At 43.6% G+C, this 22,127-nt stretch overlaps 1 protein-coding gene across 4 annotated transcripts; it reads right to left on the reverse strand.

Annotated features, from left to right (window-relative positions):
- Positions 1–1,831: 1,831 nt before the first annotated feature.
- AMER2 (APC membrane recruitment protein 2) lies at positions 1,832–21,276 on the reverse strand. Of its 4 annotated transcripts, none has more exons than XR_011506833.1 (2): positions 17,676–21,276; positions 1,832–3,543 (listed from the first exon to the last, which is right to left on the reverse strand). XR_011506833.1 is itself a non-coding variant. In XM_044777430.2 (2 exons), the coding sequence occupies exon 2, from the start codon at positions 20,126–20,128 to the stop codon at positions 18,023–18,025; it is 2,106 nt and encodes a 701-aa protein (XP_044633365.2). In that variant the 5' UTR covers positions 20,129–20,196; positions 20,504–21,276; the 3' UTR covers positions 10,580–18,022. The 4 variants fall into 4 exon arrangements, 3 of the variants coding, with proteins under 3 accessions (XP_044633365.2, XP_070376502.1, XP_070376503.1); XM_044777430.2 differs by lacking the exon at positions 1,832–3,543 and having other exon boundaries at positions 10,580–20,196; positions 20,504–21,276; XM_070520401.1 differs by lacking the exon at positions 1,832–3,543 and having other exon boundaries at positions 10,580–18,894; positions 19,066–21,276.
- Between the last annotated feature and the right edge of the window lie 851 nt (positions 21,277–22,127).

The following is a 22,127-nucleotide window of genomic DNA, read 5'->3' on the forward strand; positions in this document are numbered from 1 at the left end:
AAGGAGGGAAGAAAGGCAAGAGGAAAGCTACACCAGGATGTGGTTTCGGGGGACGTGCCCTCAGCGTGATCCCCCCTGGAGCTCTGGAGCATATATTTCACCACCAAGTCTGTCCCACCTTCAGCCCAGGGAGCAGAGCTTTTGTGCCCCTCTGCAGTCACTGGGGTGGGGTGGGGAGGAGGGCAGCTTCCGGCAGGCCTGGAGAGTACCTCCAACCCCCGATGGGCAGAGCTCCAGACAATGTTGCAGCTCTGAGTCATTATCAGCAGCAGCACCTGAGCAGTCTCCAAAAGCCCCCCCGGGATCTGGGAGCATCTGCACAGCCTTCTGCCTTCGCTCTTTTATTAATTACTTAGTAGCAAGAGTGGGGAGATGGTTTGAATAGCTGGCACCAGATTTCTGCTGGGGAAACATGGTTTAGGAAACCCCCTGAATTGGCCTGTCCCGGGAAGCTGAGAGAGTGTGGTCATGTAGGAGACAAGGAAACAAAGGGGGAAATTCAGACAGGCAGTGTATCGAAGAGACCAATGGCCAATAAATACAGAACAAGGTGCTCGGTCTCACAGCTAATGGCTGAGTGGAGAGGAGTACAGAAATCCTGCTCCCTCGCCTCCAGGCGGGACAGGCTTGGTGTGAAACGTGCTCCAGAGCCCCCCGTGGGGGCAGGCTGACGGGACCTGCCCCAAACCACAGCCTGACTCCGCTGGATTTCCCACCGTTTGCAGGGCGGCGTTTAAAGTCAGAGGCCCAGGGAACCCCAGCTGTCACTCATGTTACATTCATAACATAACACAACTGTATTGCTTGCTGATTTTTTAAAATTAAAAATGTATTAAACTTGTGTATTTGCTTGTGTTTGCTAGTGCATATCACACTAGAATCCACTGAGCTCATGATATGGGCGCTGTTGCTGTTATCATCTAACAGCTCTTGGGGCAGGGAACAATATAAAACGATTTTTCTGATATGATATAAGGAGGCTAACAAATTACTGCCCATGATCTTGAGTTTACAGAAAATATGAGTGAGTATCATGTGAGTTTGGGGACACGATCTTGTGACTATGAGAAAACAGGGACCCCGAAGCTTGCCCTCATAGAAAACGGCGGTATTTATGCAGAGTTGTGGGGGGGGGGGGGGTGTCTTAGTATCGCCTTAGGAAAAACATTAGCTTTTTTTCATGTTATATCATATGTTATGCTGAGAAATATAAGACAGGAAGTACCAGGGAAAATATTTAATATTGGCTTTCCATAAAACTTCCAATAAAATCTCCTCAGGAACTTTATGGAGAAATTTGAGCTTCTCCTGACTTTCCTCTCTCAGGTCTCAGCCTCACATGGCTTCATGCTCCTTTTCTAACTCTCAGTAGATGCCGTCAAGGAGAAAGCATGTTCCCACAAATGGGTGATAAAAAACTGAAAACCATTTTGCAAACCTTTCAAACATTTATAACAGTTGAAATTAGTTTTAAAAAGTTAACAGCTCTGCCTTTTCTTTCATGATGGAAGTTCTTCTAATAGGGGCAAACGGATTTTGAACCCAGTGGACTTTTTTGACATCAATGATTCCACAACATGGAAGCTCTCCTTCGCTAATCTCGCGTGTATGAGAGCAGTCACTCCAAAGATAGTGACTCCTACTGAAGTGCCCCTCGGCCAAGAACACACGGAAGCACCCTAAACAGGAAGAGAGAGATTGTGGCCTGGCTCACCTGGCCCCCACAGCTTGGCCAAGCCCCATCCCAAACCTGCCTGCACCCTGTGGAGGCCTGCTCCTGGCACCTTTCCAACACACACGCCCCTCGCAGCTCCCCGCTTTGTGCATCCGTTGGGCAGCAGGTGACTAAGGTTGATTTGCGGGTGCTGGACCGCCTTCCTGCCCTTTCTAGCACTGCAGGGAGTCCCAGGTTTTCTCTCCGTTCTCAGGCTGTGGGCACCATGGGATGATGTGAGGCTCCCATGCCCTGCCCAAGCGGCTCTCTGAGGATCCAAAAACCAGGGTGTGGCCAGCCCCTCTAGGCCCTGCTGGGCTACCCCCAGGGCAGAGGAGATCAGCTCCTCCAAGCACACTTCTGAGGATAGCCAGGTAAAGACATAAGCAGGTGGCGAAAAGTAACTCTTTAGGTTCACTGAAACCGCCTCACAAAATAACTAAGAAACAAGTGTAGCTGGTAGAGCAGTTGCACATACAAACTATGAGACTGTAGCATCAGTTTTTATTTCTTTATTTGTAAATAACATAATGAAAATAATTTTTTAAGTTTTATTGGGGCCTGACAAAATGAAGCGTTTCTTTTCACTGTATCCCTGCAATACCCCAATCCGATTCTGATACTGGCCACCGGAGCCAGCAGATCCCACAGGTTAGAGGCACAGTCCCCGCGGCCATCATTTCAGGTGCCGGCCACAAGTTCGGGAGTCCCCAGGCCACCTGCACTTTTGACCAACTGGTTAAAAATTTAGGGGTTCCCAAGACCCCCCCTCAGATTTGATAATTCACTAGAATGACTCAGAGAACTTAGGAAAGTGCTATCCTTACAATTACAGTTGTTCTAAAGGGTACAAATCAGGACCAGCCAAACGAAGAGACACACAGGGCAAGTTCTGAGAGAGTCCTAGACACAGAGCTTCTGTGCCCTCTCTTGTAGAATCGGGATGTGCCACCCTCCTGGCACATCGCTGTGTTCACCAACCAGGAAGCTACCTGAGAAGCCTCAGTGTCCAGAGATTTTACTGGGACTCATTACGTAGGCATGGTTGATTAAATCATTGGCCTCAAGGTTGAACTCAATCTCCAGCCCCCTTCTCCCCTCTGGAAGTCAGGAGTCAGGCTGATGCTATGTGGCTCTGAGCCCCAGTCCTCTAATCCCATGGCTGGTCTTTCTGGCATGATCAGTCGCCATCCTGAGTCACCTCATTAACATAAACTCAGGTGGGTTGAGGGGTCCACCATGAAAAACAAGGACACTCCTATCACTCAGGAAGTTCCAAGGATTTAGAGGTTGTCTCCCAGGAAGCAGGAACAAAGAGAGACAAATTCTTTATCATACAATAATCCCTAATAACATAGTTTATCAGTGCAAGACTCTCAGGACAAGCCTCCCAGAAAAAGTAGGTAGTATATGGATTTTCCCCTAAAGGAGTACAAATGAATCATTGGGAAGATAATTCTGGGCCAAAGGTCAGTATGAAAGGTTATTAAGAGAACAAAGAACAAAGATGGCAGGAAGAAGGAAAGATTAAAACCAAAACACATAGTCTGAAAAGAAATGATCAACTAAAAGATGTAAGTCCTTGAGGTGGGGTCACTGCAGACCATCAGAAAGACTGGAGTCAAGTAGGACTTCACCTTTTATTGCTATTTAAAGACCGACAGGTTGAAGGACATGCTATAGGAAGACCAATACTCTTGAAAAAGATATTGGGCTTGGACTTGCTCGTTGCTAGGGCTTTCTACTTAGAAGAAATTTACCTGACATCCACCAGCAGCCACGTGTTGGTGGGTATGGTCATCCATCAGGCCTGGTGCATATCTGCAAGACTGAGAAAACAAAATGTGTCAAGAGTCTTCTGAAATGCAGTCCCATGGGCAAAAGAAAGATTTAGAAGCTTGTTAAGACATACACTACCATCTGGAAAGAAGTGTGAGACATAGATGTATGAGAAATTCTTGTTTTCTGGGAAACACTGAGGAGCTAGCAGCTGACAGAGAAAGATCTTTTTAGATTATCACTGTATTCTTGCCTGCCAACTTGGAGGGCCTGTTAGATGAAGAAAGACAAGAAGCAAAGACGTCAAATGTGCAGGCCTCCATTTTCTTCAAAGTGAGAAGCTTTAAAAATAACCCTGTATACCTGCGAGTCTTTTCAGTGTATAATTCTGTACAAAACGGAATCTACAATTGTCCTAAAGTTTGAGACCTTGATTGTGTCTATTTGATAGCGTTCTTTACTAAATATTAACTGCTTCCAAACTTCTGGACATTTGGTATCTGTAGATCCAGCATTTAGATAGCTGTCTCTTTTCACGTAAATCTTCACTTTCCTGATAAGTGAAAAGGAAGAATATTGTTATTAAAATTTTTAACAAGTACATCAATGTCCCATCCATTCTAAGACGCACATTTTCACAATTTTATCTCTAAAGTTGGGTGCATCTTTCAATCAGTGGTGTCTAACAATTATAATTGCCAGTTGTTTTTTTTGTTCCTTTATGATACATAAGAGAATGGTGCATCTGCGGCATCTTAGATTGGATGAAATATGGGCAATTGCTTAAAGTAATGTTACTAGAGAAAATGTTTAAAGTTTAAAGAAACCCATTGTCCTGAAGAGTTTGAATGCTTCAAGAGCAAGGCAGGAATTAGGTATCCAAATTCTGGAATTGTTAAAGAAACTTAAAAACTGCCTTCAGGCATGTGAATCTACAGCTTTGAGATATGATTTGCTCCTCCTTAATCTCTTAATCTGGTGAATTATATTAATAGACTTTTTTACAATGAACCATAGTTGCACTCCTGGAATAAACTCACCTTTGACAAATAAAAATGGCAAGTAATAGGATATATTGGAGTATATGAGGAAGACATTTGGTGTAAACCTCATTTGGCCTGACCTTGTCTTTCCAAAAGGGCCTGACCGAGGCTGTTGAGCACGCATTGTATGTCTGCTTTAGATATTCCCTATGGCAAGAGCAAAGGCCCTTGAGATAAAGGTGCAACTTCCCTCCCCCTCCCAGCCGTTGGCATTTCTTTAAGGATTAAGCATCTTTCCTTAGGCTAGAAACTGATTGCTGCACTCACCTGTGACCACCCAGCTCAAGACAGTAGACTTGCCTCCTGCTACGCCCTCCGAGATAGCAGACCCACTATCTGCTGTGTCCATCAAGTGCTGTGCTGACAGGGCAATCTTGTGACTATTGTGGGAGGGACATTTCAATCATATGTGAAACGTCCTGTATGGGGGTATATAACCACTCTGTATACCTCACTTCCTTGTTGCCCTTTCTTCCTTCGGGAAGAAATTTCCTTCTGGAAGAAAGGCCCGGGGCCAGGGTCCTCAGATTTCAGCTCAGAATAAACTCACCCAAATTTTCATTTATAGATTGGTTATGGATTATTTTCATCGACACCTTGATCGTGATGAGTGTTGGTTTCACAGACTGCTAGATGCAGGTTTCTAATGGCTTATACGGAAATGTTGAATTTCATGATAGAGATAGGTCTGTAATTTTCCTTTCTTGCTAACCTCACACAATGCACTGGGGAACATGTCCTCTTTCTCTTGAAGAGGCTGTGTTAGATGGGAGTTACCTGGTCGTTAGCTGTTTGGTAGAATACTAGTTCTGCCATCTGGTTTTACTGTTTTGTTTTGTTTGGAAAAGGAGGGAGAGTTTCAACTACCAACTCAATGTCTCTAAGGGTTTTAGGACTTTTTAGGTTAGCTATTTCTTCAAGTCACATTGGCAATTTATTTATTTTTGGAATATGGATATTTTGTCTAAATTTTAAAACTTATTGGTGACAAGAGATTTGCACATATTGAGTTACATGGGGTAGCTATTCGAGTTCAAAACTGATTCGGCTTGAACTAGAAAGCCTGACTTATGGCCTATCAAATATACATTGTACATCCGCTTATCCATTAAAGTAAGGAATGCACTCTCTTGAGATAAAGAATGCATACTTCCCCTCCTATGCCCTGTTGGTAACACCCTATTGGTAATGCTCCAGATTAGTCCCTTTCCTGGCATCAGGGTCATGTTGACTTGCTAATTTGCAACTGAATACCTCTTTGAAAATGTATCCTGGGTGTGTTTAATGTATCTTCTTTGTTCTAAAAAAATATAAGACTATACTTCAGATATAAGACTGAAACCCAAGCTTCTCTGCAACGCCTTCTAAGCCCTTCCTGGGTTATAATCCTCACTCTGACTCATAATAAACTCACCCCAATTCTGATTTATAGGTTGGTTATGGATTATTTGCATCGACATTGGCATGACTTTATTTATGGCATTCTTTATCTTCTTATGTCTGCCGCAACTGTAGTTATGCCCATCTTCTCATTTTGAACCTTACTTATATCATCTCTCTATTTTTTCTTAATAAATAATATTAGATGTTTTTCAAGAGAATCAATTTTTGTCTTTGTTGATCCACTTTAAAGTATCTTTGTTTTCTGTCTCACTACTTTCTGCTCTTATCTATGTTACTTCTTTTTTTTTTTTTTTTAAAGATTTTATTATTTCCTTTTTCTCCCCAAAGCCCCCCGGTACGTAGTTGTATATTCTTCGTTGTGGGTTCTTCTAGTTGTGGCATGTGGGACGCTGCCTCAGCGTGGTCCGATGAGCAGTGCCATGTCCGCGCCCAGGATTCGAACCAACGAAACACTGGGCCGCCTGCAGCGGAGCGCGCGAACTTAACCACTCGGCCACGGGGCCAGCCCTATCTATGTTACTTCTTAATCATACTTTCTATGGGTTTATTCTGTTATTCTTTTTCTAATTTCTTATAATTGGTTAAAATGGATTATTAACTCATTAATCTCACCTTTTTATCTTTTTAATCTAAGCATTTGAGGCTGTAAAATTCCTTCTAACCGTTAGCCATATTTCATATTTTAATATAGTTTCATAATTATGCACTTCTAATTGTTTTCTAATATTTATCCTCATTTATTCTTTGATCTGTAAATTATTAAAAGGTGCACTTTAAAATTTTCCCAAATGTATGGAGTGGTTTTAGCTATCTTTTTGCTACTAATTTCTGGCATGTTGTATCATAGGGAAAAAACCTGTTCTGCATGGAAGTGATTTTTTGAAATGTGTTAAGACATGCTTTATGGCTTAGGATGTAGTCAGTTTTCATAAATGATTTGTTTGCACTTGAAAAGCATGTGCATTCTTTAATTGTTTGGTCCAGGTCTATATAGATGTCCAAATGTGTTGCTCAAATCTTTATCATTACTGATTTTGTGCCGCTTCATCTTTCAATGACCAACAAAGACCCACACAACAGTCCTTCCCCTCTGATTGTGGATTTCACTAACTCCTCTGTGCTCCCCAGCCCATTCTCCAGCCATCGAACCCAAAGTTCTGGGCCTCTAAGTATCAGTAGTTACATCTAGGGGTTACTGGCCTCCCTTCCTTGATAACTCAACTATGCATTTAAAGAAATAAAAATTAATCTTGTCTGGCATTTTTAAGTGTTCTGTCAAGAAAATTTTTTTAACTCTATCTAACCTTCTGTATTGCCAGAAACACTTAAGATCTCTAAGCTTCACTTTTACATTGGAAAATGGAAATAATAATATCTGAGGTTGGAGTTTCCCAGGAAATGACACCAAGACAGAGATTTGCACACATGGAGTTTATTGGGATATTTAAGTGGCCTTAGCAGAGGGGCCAGTGTTGTATCTCACCGACACCTGCCATACTTCGCACAGAACCCAACACATTAAGTACTCAATATTTGTGGAGCCGAAACAAATGGCACAAATCCATTTACCATCTCATATAATGGATATGACTTTTTCATTATATGGAAAGCTGCAACAAGACTGTGACCTCGGACCTGGGAGCACTTGAGCACCTGGCAAGAGTTGTCCCTTAGCTGCCCAAGAGAACCAAAGTCCTCCAAAAAGTGCCTACACACACTGAACAACAGATCCGACACAGAGGCAGCTTCTGGCACTGAGAACAACCATCCAAAGTACCTTCATGTTTTAATACATTGCTTCATAATTATGCACTTCTAATTGTTTTCTAATATTTATCCTCATTTATTCTTTGATCCATAAGTTATTAAAATGTGCATTTTAAAATTTTAAAGTGACTCTGGGTCACTTTACCCAGAGTATGGGGTGTAAGGATCTTAGGGAAACCAACCTCTCAAATCATAGACCTAGCAGCCAGAAAAATATAAAAGGACTGATCTGAAATGGGGACCCACGCCCTGATCCAACATGAATACACACTTTGCTGCCTAAATCTGGGAATAGCAAGGAGAAAAGGATGTGCCTGCAGCCCAGGGCCCTGGCTTTTGCCCTTGCTTCTATTCTTTCCTTGGAATATCCCTTTTCCCATCACATTACTTGTCACCCAACACTGCTGCTTGTTCATGGGTGCCTAACGTATCCTAGAGTGTGCAGGAGTCTGCGGGTTCAAAGCATAGATGGAACGGTTTTCCATTGCTTTTTCTCTTGCTTTAGATTTTTGACATTAAACTCTTCCTTCTGACATACATGTTTTCACCCCTCTTTGGTTCACAGTTGCTTCCTCAGGACTCTAAACTTTTAGCTTGAAGTTCTCCACAGAGTGAAAATAGCATAAAAGGTGAAAATTACGTATACTTTTCAAACTCCCCTGTGAAAGCCCACATTGGAGACTGACATCCATCCATCAATATGCCCAGTGTGGCCTCAGTGTCACAATAGGTGGTGTTTCTCTGACCCAGCACTAGATGTCATTGCTCTGAGTTTGGGTGCCATATTGTATGAAAACAGTGTTACCATTAAGTTCCAGAATCTCACTTCCCACTCAGGGCAGAGGGATGCCCATTCTGTGACAAGTGTTCAGGAACTGAGGCCAATTCAGAACACAAGCCTTGCTCATTCGTTGCTTGAAATGGCAGAAGAAATTGCTCTCTCGCTTAAATTATTTTCTATCTCTCAAGCCCATATAGTTAAATTTTTTTCAGGTTAAATGCACCAATGATTTCTTTCCACTGTACTAAACCACACAGCTCTCTGCCTTCCATTATGGTCACACTGTGTCTGATGACCCAATGTTAGGTATCTGGGGAGTAAGCTCCATTCTGATTTGACCACCACTGTGTCTGATCTTTGCTCTTTTTGCTGCCAACTCCCCAACTAACTCAGCTACTACCCTTGACTTCTTCCACAAAGACTAGGGTTTTCCCCCCATCTCTCCTAACCATATGTAGGCTTTTGTATCTCAGAATAACACACTCAAGATTGCCCCTGCTCCCATTTTTATATAAGCGTGCTTCACCACTCTAGAAGTCCACCCCTGTCTGAGAAGTCTACATTGATCGCTACCTTACATCAAAGCAAGTTCTCTGTTCAAGAATATTTCAAGTCCAACCCATCAAGTTTTAATTTTTATGTCTCTTTTTTTTTTAACAAAAGTAGCTAAGTTAGCATATACAAAAAATATACTATACCTTAGACACCTATCTCTCTGATAGTTAATAATGGTACAACTACCCTATAAATTAAATCTCCTTATCCTCATTCTGTAGAGGAAACTCACAGAAGCTAAGGAGAAGCTGGCTCACAGAAGTTAAGGAGATTGCCTGGACTCACAGAGCTCATAAGTGTCCAAACCAGAACTCGAACCCAGATTCCGTTTGGTTCCCAATCTTGGTCTCTTTTTACCACAGCTTCCTACCTCAAAGACTTCAGGGTCAGTCTCCCAGAAGCTCTGAGCTTTAGTTTCCTCCTCGCCTCGTGAATGGGAGACTGGGTTAAGTTATTTTGAGATGACTTCTATGTTAACTCTAAGAAAAGAAAAGAAGACAAGGGAAGACCAAGGGGCTGGGAGAAAGGGGAGGAAGAGCAGAAAGAGTGTGGAGGGTTGCGCATTTCTTATGTCACTATTTGTGATTCTGCTGATGACTATTTACTGTGACAAATCAGATCTCCTTTTAGAAGTTTATCCTCATCATGTTCTACAGATAAGTATGAATTTTTCTTGTTATTTAAGAGAAATGTGGGGGCTGGCCCCGTGGTGTAGTGGTTAAGTTTGTGCATTCTGCTTCAGCAGCCCGGGGTACACAGGTTTGGATCCTGGGCGCAGACCTACACGCTGCTCATCAGGCCATGCTGTGGCAGCATCCCACACAGAAGAACTAGAGTGACTGGCATCTAGGATATACAGCTATGTACCAGGGATGTGAGGAGGAAAAAAAAAAGAGGGAAGGCTGGCAATACATGTTAGCTCAGAGTCAATCTTCCTCACAAGAAAAGCATTAAAAAAAAAAGAGAGAGAGAGAAATGTAAGCAATTGCAGTGTGAACAAGCTTATTTTAAGGGAGGTACGCTTCAAAACAATTTATGCAGTCTTTAATCCTTATTTTTTAAGCATAAAATGGTACAACCTCATTATTCTTCAGATTGAGTTTCAAAATACGATGGATTTGAACTATGAGACATATGAAATGAAAACACACCCCCCAAAACAAAGCAAAGTAAAAACAGAAAACAACTCTTTAGAAAGACTCTAACTGGCTGGTTCCTAACAGCCACAGCGATTGGCTGGCCTCACATGGGCTTACAAGGAATGGAGATTTTCTGAGTAAAAGGCTCAGAAATCAGAGCAGAGTCAGAATAACAAATAAGCTTTTCAAAAGGCAACTGCCCAAACCAAACAATAATTTTTCACTTGTTTACAAAGTGTGGAAAGAAATAAGGGCCTCCCCATTGGTATTTTCACCAACCACACAGACACACACACGCACTGCATCATCATTATCATCATCATTAGTATACCTTCTAAAAACTGAAGAAGACGGAAATAAAATTCATCCTGGAAAAATAACAACCAATGGAAATCACTTTAAATGTAAAGGAGCAACGAAATTTATTGACTGACTTAAACACAACAGTTAAAATGGCAGTGTCGTATTTTCAATTTAAGATGTTTGAATGAAACAAGAAAAGTGCTATTAGTCCAAGCTTCTTACATTCATTAAGAGTGACTATCAAAAACGGCAACATGCACAATGATACATATGCACAAAATGGAATTATATCAACAAATATACAAAATACCCAAAATAAAATATTTACAGGTTTAAAAATATAAACATTGGTTCATCTATCCCATTAAACCATTGGAGTGGAGAAAGGAGAAAAGACCCTATTGCTATTTAGAATCCTTTGTTAAAACAAGTTTCAAAAACAGAGTAGTTCTAGAAGACAATTTTTGATGTTTTGGGGGAGTTTAACATTCTATTACAAAAATAATATATATAAACCTACTAACAATTTTCCTCCTGTGCACAAAAATAATACAGCCAAAAGCTTGTCCTCAAAGACATGCCTGACTCTCAGGAAAATTAATTATAGAAAGGGAGTCTCTCATTTGGGTTTTCTTTATCATTGTTTTCAAATAACCTGCAATTTCCTGTATTACACTGAGATATTTCATATAAATATCTTGGGCAAAACCTGCAGTTAGCAATGAGCCTGGTAGATAGCTGGAGTCAAGTGAAAAGGACAAGAATTGAGTTTTCCTGTAGCATCAAAACCATTCTCCCTGATATTCTTGATAAAGCTACCACTATCAGGTCCTCCACGTCCAGTTAAATTTATCCTGGAAGCAATAAAAATGTTAAATATTACTTGGTTAGAGTTTCTCCTCCTTTATTTAGACGTAACTGTGTAGTGGGGGATAAATGGTTGTAATGCAGATATTCGAGAAGGTTCACTGATTCCTTCAGGCTACCTGGGGCTACTCATGACATGTTAATGAGTATTTACTGTATGTCTACTCTATGTCCCTATGCAATTTGACCCGATATTTTTAGTATTTCAGCTTGAGTTACCAAGTGATTCGGTAGGTATGTGGGAAAGTTTAATATGTCTCCAATAACCAGTAACTTATTAAAAATGGATCTTCTCACATAGAACAAAGAGTTACCCTACCCAATCATTGAATAATTTCCAAAAATTACCCCAGTTTACAATTCAGTAGAATGACCATCTGTTATTGAAATCTTCTATTACCTCCCATTAAAATGAAATGTAGAATTCATTAAAAAAGCATTTTACCAAGTGTAGGCAGCCCACGTGTTAGTAAAATAACCTCATTAATTGTGACTGTGATGCAATTTCAAACGGATTTTCCCTAAATGCTGAGAGTGGCATCTCAGGAGAATCAGAGTGGAAGAAAACTCAGACAGCAATCTGTTGAGTTCACTCTTGAAACTGCTTTTGGTTTTCTTATTGACAAAGCAGTCATCAGATTATAAAATCCGTATGCAGACCTGCCAGTATGTAACTCTAAAATAATTGGTAAATCTGGTCCAAAATTTTGACTGGCCCAGGTGAGAAAAAAAACCTGCTAGACTCCGAGATCTACCTTCCAGACTTGCACATATAAAAGCCATCAAGTAATTTTTCTTACAAAAACCAAGTTCACCTTTGACTAAAATAGTCATGGTTTTAACGGTATCCACAATCAAAAATCTGGTTTGGCTCTTGCATTTCAGAACTTTGATCAGTTTGTTACGTAAAACAAGTTACGCAAAGATTGAATCCTACGGCCAAAAAAGGATTATAATTAAAGCATGAGCTACAGAGTTAGACTTCTGGTTTAAATTCTGTCCGTTCTTATTAAATGGGTGACTTTGGACAAGGTATTTCACCTTTGTGAGCATCATTTTCTTCCTCTGTAGAGTGGAGCCAACACCCACCTTGCACGGTTCTTGTGAACAGCGGAGGCAGCAACGCAAAGGCAAGTACACAGTGTCATCCCGGCATGGCATAGACACACAGGATTTTAACTTAACACATTAATTTTAACTTAATATAAAATACTCAAATTCATGGTGACCGATTTGTAGCTATTCGACAAATATTAGTTGAACGAATTAATGAATCAGAAAAGATAGGCCAGGATTCAATGGCTGTAGACAGAACATAGGATGCGCTACTTTTGACAGAGACAGGAGCTTATGTCTGAGGCTCAGAAATGTATCCAGGCCAGGGATCCCCTAGGCTGCTCCTATTCAAACAATAACACAGAATGCCCAGAACAAGCCTAGACTGGGCTGAAGGTGGAAAAGCAACAAGTGAACGGTGCTTGGAATGACTGACATCCCAGCAGGGAAGAAGTGCTTCCATGACAGCAGAAGAGATTTCTGTCCACACGTTTGAAGTTAATCCCAAGAAAGAGAGGAGCCTCCAAAGGAAGGCAGATTGTTAGCCCATTAACTGTGCGACAGTGGCAGGTTTCCCTGTGAGCAATGGGAGCACCACCGTCTTGGACACAATACCATTTTCAGCTTCTGACATAGGTTAGCTTTGCTTCTGCTGAAAGATATTAAGCAGTTCTTAGCTTCCCTACTACCATGAGTCACTAAAGATTCTCCATCCCTGCCGCAAAGACTAGGGGAAAAGAGAGAGAGCGATGGAATGGGATGGAGACAAACAAAAAGGGTGAATTAAAGATGGCGTATTAGGCAGATTTTGCCTAACTCGCATGGCTGTTAAGAGGACTAAGTAAATATTTGTAACGCTCCTAGCAATCACTGGAACTTACTAAGTCTTCGATAAATGTTAATCATTGTTATGATAATTATTATTTTTAGAGGAATTTGTGTGGCTTAATCCACATCGCCCGTGTTCAACCTCAGCCATTCTGCTCCACCCCACAAACTATAAGCAACAAAACAAAGATAGATAAAATAAAATCAAGATGGTTTTAAAAAATATTAAGAAAGTCCAATTACAACACAGCTATGTGTGAGCTCCAAACTGAATGGGCTTTTCTTAAGATTTAGGTACAGTGTATGCCCCAGGAATATGGGTTGCATTGAATTAAAGTAAATAGCAGTCATAAAATGTGCCCAGTTTCAGATCTGGAGTCTTTGTGACTGGTTCAATCTTTCCTTTTCCAGTTTGAGAAGGAACTCCTTTCCATAATCATGAAACTAGCATTCTGAATGACTCCTTGAAGACACTATCTGCAGTGAGATAATAACTTTCTTTATAAGTGGCTATTGTTTAAATCATCATCACAGTGAAAAGGCTCTGAGAAGCAATCCACGACAGCCGTCAGAACATCCTCAGAGCAAGACGGGTCACAGTGTCAATGACTGCCCTTAAGAAAGGACCACACTTGCCTACCACCTGACAATATTGTAGCCTGCTTCTTTTTACGAGGTGAAAGCTTGCCTCTTGCTTCCCCACATGGCTACATAGAAAATACCAGTCTACCATACTAGCCTTTTGGTCTCAAACTGTTTTATAAATATTTGTGGATAACAAATTCAAAATTCCTAAGGCAGAGTGTACACAAATGAGAAGTGTGTTCATCCCTTGGTCTGCCTAGAGAAGGGGGAGGGAAGGGGGGTTAGGCCAAGGTATTTGGGTTTCTCCTCTTATTTCACCCAGGTACTTTTAACTGAGCATTCTCAGGTCATCAGGAGTGGTAAGAGGCTACAGCAATGCTTTTCCTTTGTTTAAGAGAATAAAATTCTTGAATTAATTTATTAAGAATGACAAGGCGGGGTGAAGTATATGTGAATGTATTGGAACGTTTCTCAGCGGAAGCCAGGCCCAGGGGCCAAGCCCAGATAGTCACACTTCAGGAGAGAAGTCTGGTACAACTACAAGCAGGAAAGACGTTCCCCTAAGAAGTGTCAAAACACACTACCATCGCGACAAGGGTCCCAGTACTGCTATCCAAGGGCACTAAGCCAACAGCATGGAGACAAAGGGAGAGGACCACGAGCACATTACCCAATCTCTCCAAAAGAAGTGGACAGTAAAAAGTCTCCAAAACTTAACCTGACAAAGATGTAAATAATGAAAACTCAGAAAGTTCAGTCAAAGAAATCTTGATACCTAATACAGTCTCTTTACCTTGACAACTGTGTAAGCAAAGGGTTATTTGAATATTCATTTAAGTGCAAATACTTGAAAACTACTTCTGAGACTGAGTAAACCCTTTACACTCAGAAAGGCATCATTTTCACAGATATTCAACACTTTGTATTTTAATTGGCAGATAATTTGTGGAAATGTATCTAAAGGAAGTTCCTAATGTTCTATATTCCATTGTTTATTAGGGGAAATAATAAAAATCTATTTCCTCCTGCAATTATTAAAAATGCTGTGGTAAAATTTCTCCCAGTTGGTGCTAATGGAAGATTAAAAGCATCAACCGCCATTGGTGCTGAAGCAGAGTGGGTCAGGAAACATCGTCTGTGCGACGGAGGTTTTAAAGCCAGGCTGTCTTCATGCAGAGCTATTGAACTGACCGATAAATTCAGGGCCAACAATTGATTTGACTTTTCCTCTCTACACTGGCCAGCTCTTTGCCTAAAGCGACTTAATCAACCAAGTATTTCAGAATCATATATACACAGGAAAGTTTGTCATCAGCCCATATCCAATCCTTTCCCTAAAAATATCAGCAAATAGGGCCAAATTAGATAATGCATTAATAATTGGAATGTAAATCTATTAAAATTCTAAAAGAGAGTCTTCACAAACATAAATGAAAGTAGCCCTTGGCACAAAAAAGCAACTTTATCCCTTGTCTGTGGTTGGAAAAGATTAAGACACACTCTTCTTGCATTGGCCCGGATTTCCCATCAAGTGATTGAGGCCATTTAATTCGTTGCCTGAATTCTTCATTTGACTGGTGTGGGTGGAATTCTTAAAGATATAGAATAAAAAACGTGGGAAATATATGAAGAAAAGAATTATAAAAGAAAACATTTTAAATCTTGTCTAACCGGTTGACAGGAAGGAGAAAGTAAAATAAACTTGGCTGACATTTTCCTTTACTTAGAAAAGAAGACACAGCATAGTGGTGTAAATGCAGAAATAAGTCCCCAAGCTGTGAAAGCAAACATAGTTTGTTCCAGTGCTTACAAAACAAATAAATAGACCGCTTGTACTATTACAATATTCTCATTAGTACTTCAGATACTCTTAACTTTCCTGTACAATTGAACAAATGAACTAATATAACTTTGTCAAGAATCCATGCAGAGAAGAAAATAACCCTTGCAGGAAAGTGTGCAAGAAGAAAATAAAGATCCTTTGTTTTATAGCTAGGAATAAAATTTATGTTCTTTCCATTCACTAGGGAAAAATGAATGTATTTTGAGTCTAAATAGTACTATCAGTGTTAAATCAAATTTAAATTGCTTTTCTAAAGACAGAAATAATTTCTAAAATATTTCTGGGTTTACAGTAGCTGCCTTTGTCTGTTGGTTTGTGCACAGCTGAGTGCATGGGCACGTGTAACTGTGAGTTGCTGTATGAGTTCCTGGTGGTGTATTCAGAGTGCTTCTGTCTGAGTACAGGACTTCATCTACCGACATAAGAAAATTTAACATTAAAACATTACTTTGTAATAACATTAAGGATCTGACACAAAGCAATAAAAGCCAGTAATCTGACTAATAAAGAAACTCAGCAAATCTCTACCACCTCTTCTAATCAAATCATTATAAATTTAAAATGAGGAACAACCTGCTTTGTGCTACTGGCTCAAATCTGTTTTCCTTTGACGTCTGCTCATTTTGTTACTTCCTCCATATTATTAAAATAGGTTTTCATATACTCAACTTGCTTTATTCTTTCCTTTATAAAACAGAGAAGAAACTTTAAAAGCAAAAGTAGTATCACTTCATTATTAGGGCAATCTCTCTGGAAAACTAGAGTTACATAGAAGGGCTTGTGGCATTTACATGCGTGTAATTCCCCTTGAATGTGTCTAACCTTCCCGAGACCGTGATGCACCTCCCAGCAGAGGCCCGGGTCTTCTGATTAAATACACTGAAGTGCATTTCAAAGAGGATGTGATATAATCATGGGGCACTAATAGCATTCTAGGCACTGATTCAGTGTATCACTCCAAGTAGGCATACGGTAACCCTTTCTGAAATAAGTGTTTTATCTAAAATAATAGAAAATATGTGTCGAAGTCAACCACTTTTCAAAAAAATCTTGGCATAAAGTGTTTAGGATACGTAAGCTTGCCAGTGTCATATTCTGAACATATCTGTCTCAGATACAAGTCTATAAAGCAGAAGTCCGATAACATGAAAAACTATAGTTTTCCATTGTTTTTCTTTACGTGTTCCTCATTTTGGATTCCCCATATTGAGGAATGGTTGAATCCAAAATTTTTATAACCAAGGTCAAATTTCTGAACACCAGGGTTGGGGGTGAGAAACGAATAGACCCTTACCCAAGACAAGGCAGAACCATTCCTCTGACACATCAACACAATAGATCTTTTTTTCTGCATTGAGAGCCAGAGAACCCATATAAAACAAAACAGAACTGCTTCTGGTCACAGCACATAAAAGAACATCAATGGTTTGGGGACAGTTATCATATCTAGCTATAAAACCAGATTTTAGACTTGAGGTTACTGACAGATTATAAAATGTTAACAGCTGAATAAACTGTAAAATATGCATTATCTACACATGAAAAGGTTACAGAGTTTATAAATGCTAAAATACTGTGGCTATTGGCATTTAGTGAAATCTTTCCCTGATCCTGATTTCTGCACTGGGTGGAAAAAAAAAAGGGAAAAACGTGCTCTGCTGAGCTTTTTATTTCTCGCCAAAGGAATGATCTAAACCAACCAACCCAGACTCTCCCTTGTTGTCCTAGTGGTCGGTATTTACCTGTTTGCATACCTAGCAACTGAAAGAAGGCAAGTTTTCTGCCCATCAATGATCCCCCTCCTGCTCCTCAGGTAAATACCTGGCTCTTTCACCTTTGCAGGTGTTTCCCACACAGTGATACAACAAAGGGTCGTTTTTTTCCTGGAAAGGAAAAGGAAAATAAGGTAGGAAGGAAAGCGTCAGGGAAGAGGAGGGCCCCTCTGGTCCTCCCAGTGGTTCCTCCAGGCTCTGTGGACCACGGCAGCCAAATATCACGGCATGGTGCTTACCTAGGTTTGGTTATGTCCTGTTTTCTGCAAAGGCAAGTAAAGGTGGCCTCTGAGTGTTCAGTGCATCAAAGAAAAAAAGAAAGAAAAAAGATTTTTAAAAAGGTAAAAAAGAAAAAGTGCTTGAAAAGAATTCTCAGGGACTTATCTTGAGAGGAGAATCCCGTGTGTAGCTCCCCCTCTCGGGTGGATCCTGCCCCTACTGGCGGCACAAAGACCTCCTCAGTCCAGGCTCTGCAGCAGGGACGTCCTAAAAGCCTTTCTTTAGGGGAAACAAAACTTATTTTAGTGATTTCCAGGGAAAGTTGTATTCCTTGACATGTGGTCCATCCACCTTGGCCTCGGAGACCTCACAACTTTTTGGCACTGTCGTGGCACGCCGCTGCGCGGATGGTGGTCCCAGCTAAGCCCCGGTTGCTGACCCTGCGGACCAGCACTTTGGAAACGGGGATTTTTGTTCTGGGCATCTCACTCCTGGCTGGTTGCTGGTGCACTACGGGATGGCTGGATGGAAGGTTCGCGAGGTGCTTGATGCTGATAGGGATCTTCGAGTCCTTCAGCAAACTGCCTGGTGTTCGCAGGGGACAGGTGATGGTGCCTGGCGACACAGGCTTTAACCGGGACACGCAGGACGTCTCCTCGTTGGCGGGAAGGGCTGCCGGGCTCGCGTCGGGATCAGCGTAGAGATCGTAGAGGGCGTCGCCACTGTAGCTGTCCCGGGGGATGCCCGCCTTTTTCCTACTGTTGGTGCCGTCTTCCTCTGGGCCAGGGGTGGTGGAATCCCAGTAGCCCTCGTCACTGTTGGGGACTCCTTCCTGCTGCTCCTTCTCCGGGTGCTGAGGCTCCTCCTTCGGCTGGAGCTCAATGGGAATCCGGTTGAGCCTCCTGCGCTTGACCAAGGACACGTCCTTGGCCCCTTCTGCACACCTGGCATCTTTGGAGGCCTCAGGTACCACCTTGGTCTCCAGTGCTGCTGCTGCTGCCTTAGCCGCTCCCTCTTGGGGCCCTTGTCCTTGGTCCTCAGTCTGGGACAGCATGTCCCAGAATTCCTGGAGATAGGTGTCGTCCACCTCATCCGGGCTGGCCATCTCCTCCCCTCCTCCTTGGTAGGCCACCACGCTGGGGTTCTTTTTAGAGAGAACTGGCTTGCCTGGCCCGGGGGCATGCTTGTCACAGCTGGGACCTGCCTCGTCCTCTTGGTCTGCAATAATATCTCCACAGCCTGTAAGAGAGTCAAAGCTTTTCAGTGAAGTCACGTCAGAAAACATCAAACAAATACGATCGGCCGATGGGTCTGAGGGTGGGTCGACAGAGGAGGGGTCGGGGACGGCAGACGCTCGGCCGCTGCCGCACTCGGAGTCGACAGGGGGGACGGTCTTTATCGGAACGTCACCTGTCCTGGAAGCATCCTCTGCCGTCTGGGCCTCCGCAGCGCCCAGCTCGGGGGGTGCCCCGGGCGTGTCGGCGCGCCGATGCCCCGCGGCGTCCTCTCCCCGGGCGCTTTCGGCGTGAGGGACCCCGGGGCTCTCGGCCTCTCGGCGGGTCCGCACTTCGGCCGGCGCCGGCTCTCCCCCTCCGGGCTCACCTGCTGGGCCCCGCGGGGCGTCCTGGCGGGGCTCCTCCGGCTCGCTGGCTGGTCGGGGCGTTTCCTCCTTGACGCACTCCAGGCTGGCGGTGAGCGACCCCGGCAGGACCAGGACGCGGCCGCCCGGCGCCCCCGCGCGCTCCCCCTTGTCCTCCTCCTTGGCCCGCTTGTCCTTCTTGTGCCAGCGCATACTGCTGAAGAGCCCTTTCAGCCCCCTCTTTTGTTTGCCGCCAGCCTTGCTTGCATCTGCCTGCTCCCCTTTGCCATTTTCGGATCGCCCGTTCTTCTTCAAAAGGGAGAAGAAGCTGTGTGACTTCGCCACCGAGCTGTTGGCCAGGGAGCCCACGCCGGGCACGGCAGCCCTGGGGGGACCCGGGTTCGGCCGAGCCCCGCCGCCGCCGCCCCCGCCGCCGCCCCCGTCGCCCCCGCCGCGCGGCTCCTCCTTCCTGCTGCTCTCCAGCACCACCACCTCGGCCAACCCGTCGTGGGTCCTGCTCCTCACCATTCCCGTCGAGCCCGAGCCTTTCCCATCCCCTTTGTTTTTGACCCCAAATATGCTGGGCATGGTGCCACCCGATTTCCTCTTCTTGAATAATTTGAAAGCAGCTTTATTAATCTTCCCCGACGGCTGCTCGGCGGCCGGAGTTTCGGCAGCACAATCACAATGCAAGTCCATGTCTGCCGCGAGGGTCCGGGCCCCGGCCTCCTCCTTCCTCCTGCAGACCCCCGCGGACGCGCGACCGCCGCCGCCGCGCTCGCTGACAGCCCCGCCGCCGCCGCCGCCGCCGCCGCTGCTCGCGCCCGTCGCCATGGAAACCGAGCGGGATAAGCAGCTTTCGTCAGCCGTGGGCTCGCGCCAGGCCACTGTCATCCGTATTCTAAATCAACCTGAGCCACTCGCTGCTGCCGCCGCCGCCGCTGCTGCCGCTGCCGCCGCTGCTGCAAAAGGAACACACGTAGAAGACCATCTCCCCTCCCGCCAAGGGCTTACATAATACCCTAACCCACTTCGGATCCGGCTTGGCTTTGTGCTGCATAGCTTTTCCGTGGCAAGAGCAGGCAACAGAGCCTCGAGCTGATTGCAGAATTAGAGTCGCAGTTATGGAGTTCAAATTCTAGCCAATCGTACCCACCTTCAGATTCCTCCCCTAGACTCGCTCTTTCCAGAAGCCCAATCATGGAGCACAAAATGCCCCCAAAATGCACGAAGAAATTCAACCCAACGCGAAATGCTTATTTCTCTTACCACCTATCCTGAACTTCATGAATCTTCATGCGTTTCCCAAGCCCTTCATGTCTGTCCTTATTATTTGGGTACCAAGCCGAGCAGGCAGGGAGCATCTGTTTACATCCGTGTCTTGTCCAGCGCTGCGCACAGTCGCCTAGTCGATGTTGAATCGTTATTATTGCGGTTCTGATTCTTGCTACGTAAACACCGGCCATCAGTCGAAAACCAATTAGCAACTGTCTGCAAGGAAGGTGCATCAGTTCTGTGAGATGGAAGTCGAACGGTCCTTTGAGACAACCGTGGCGTTTATCCCAGACTCCCGCTGCTGGGGCTGAGGTCACTGAAGGCACTGCCCAGCCTCATTTGGTCGCAATGGAGGAGCCGAGGATGGAGAACACAGTTTGAGAATCTCAGGTCCACTCCACAGGTGGTCCTTGGGGGCCAGGGTCTACCCCCTCCTTTTCCATCCAGCAGGACACAGGCGTTACTCCTGGCTCTGCTGCTGCCACCCACCATGCACATCCCCCAGGGCTGTCCTGTAGCCCCCTTCCCGGGTGAGATAGGGAAAAGCCTGGCAGGGTCCCTGAGTGCCTGAGAGTCTCTGCAGCTGCTTGATCTGGGGAAAAGGAAAACCTCGTCCCAGGGAACAGCCCAGCTGGGGGGTCATTTCTGTGCTCTGACTTCCAAGGTGATTGCTAATATTGTAACCTTGGCACCTGATGTGATCTTAGCTGAGGGTTTATTAGCAAAAAAAGAAGAAATTTGGAGAAGTATGTACACATAGATAATTTAAATGTGTTTAATATTATTTAGCAATATTATGTAATAAATATGTAATAATATTTATTATATATAATATATTCATTGTTATTTATTAAATATTATTTCATAATACGTAATCTTCATGTGTATACAAATATCAATCTTTTCCCTAATCATTGTGAGCTTCCTTTTTTCTATGCTACTTGCATTATACCCAGAAACCCCAGTCCCCACTGATTGAAGCTGGAGTTTTACTAACAACGTGTGTTGGCCATTGAAGCTTCTATAACATGGAACACAGTTGGTCTGAGTTCAGGCCTTGGGGTTATTAGTCATATACTTGCCCTTTTCTGTTGAGAACATCGTTTTGTAAAATTAAGAAATCAGAGTTTAGATTTAGAGAGGTTTCTGATCCCATGGCTCTCTCACTGTTAGCAGGCCTCTCTCCAGGACCAGGACAGGGTGTGAGAGGCTTTCCCCAATTCTAAGTGACCACTTGCCACGAGAAATCAGAGTCCTCGCTGCCTGGGAAGAACAGCTGAGGAACTAGGAGGAGAAGTTCATTTGTTATTTCTTCACAAGCTTTTGAAGGATGGTTGAAAATCTTCCTCAGTTTTTTTACATGCACTGTACAATTGCTTCGATACGCGGTGTACCGCACAACTGTATCAGTCTGAAGGAGCTTATGACGGACGGGGATCAGGGAAAGATGAAGTAGTCGCTAAAACATCGCCCCTTCTCCGCCCCTGAGCCTGAGAGTTGGGAGAAGGTAGACCTGCTTACCCACTGGGGAGCTCTGACCTACCAGGACAGTGGAATGGGAGCCTCATTTACACGAGAACCCTGCCCCTCCCCACCCACCCACCCACCCCAGGAGAAA

Source organism: Equus asinus, chromosome 11 (assembly GCF_041296235.1).
Source record: "Equus asinus isolate D_3611 breed Donkey chromosome 11, EquAss-T2T_v2, whole genome shotgun sequence".
NCBI lineage: Eukaryota > Metazoa > Chordata > Mammalia > Perissodactyla > Equidae > Equus > Equus asinus.

Bases quoted from the DNA above. Each gene is read 5' to 3' on its own strand.
- AMER2 (XM_044777430.2), bottom strand. From the start codon at position 20,128: ATGACAGTGGCCTGGCGCGAGCCCACGGCTGACGAAAGCTGCTTATCC.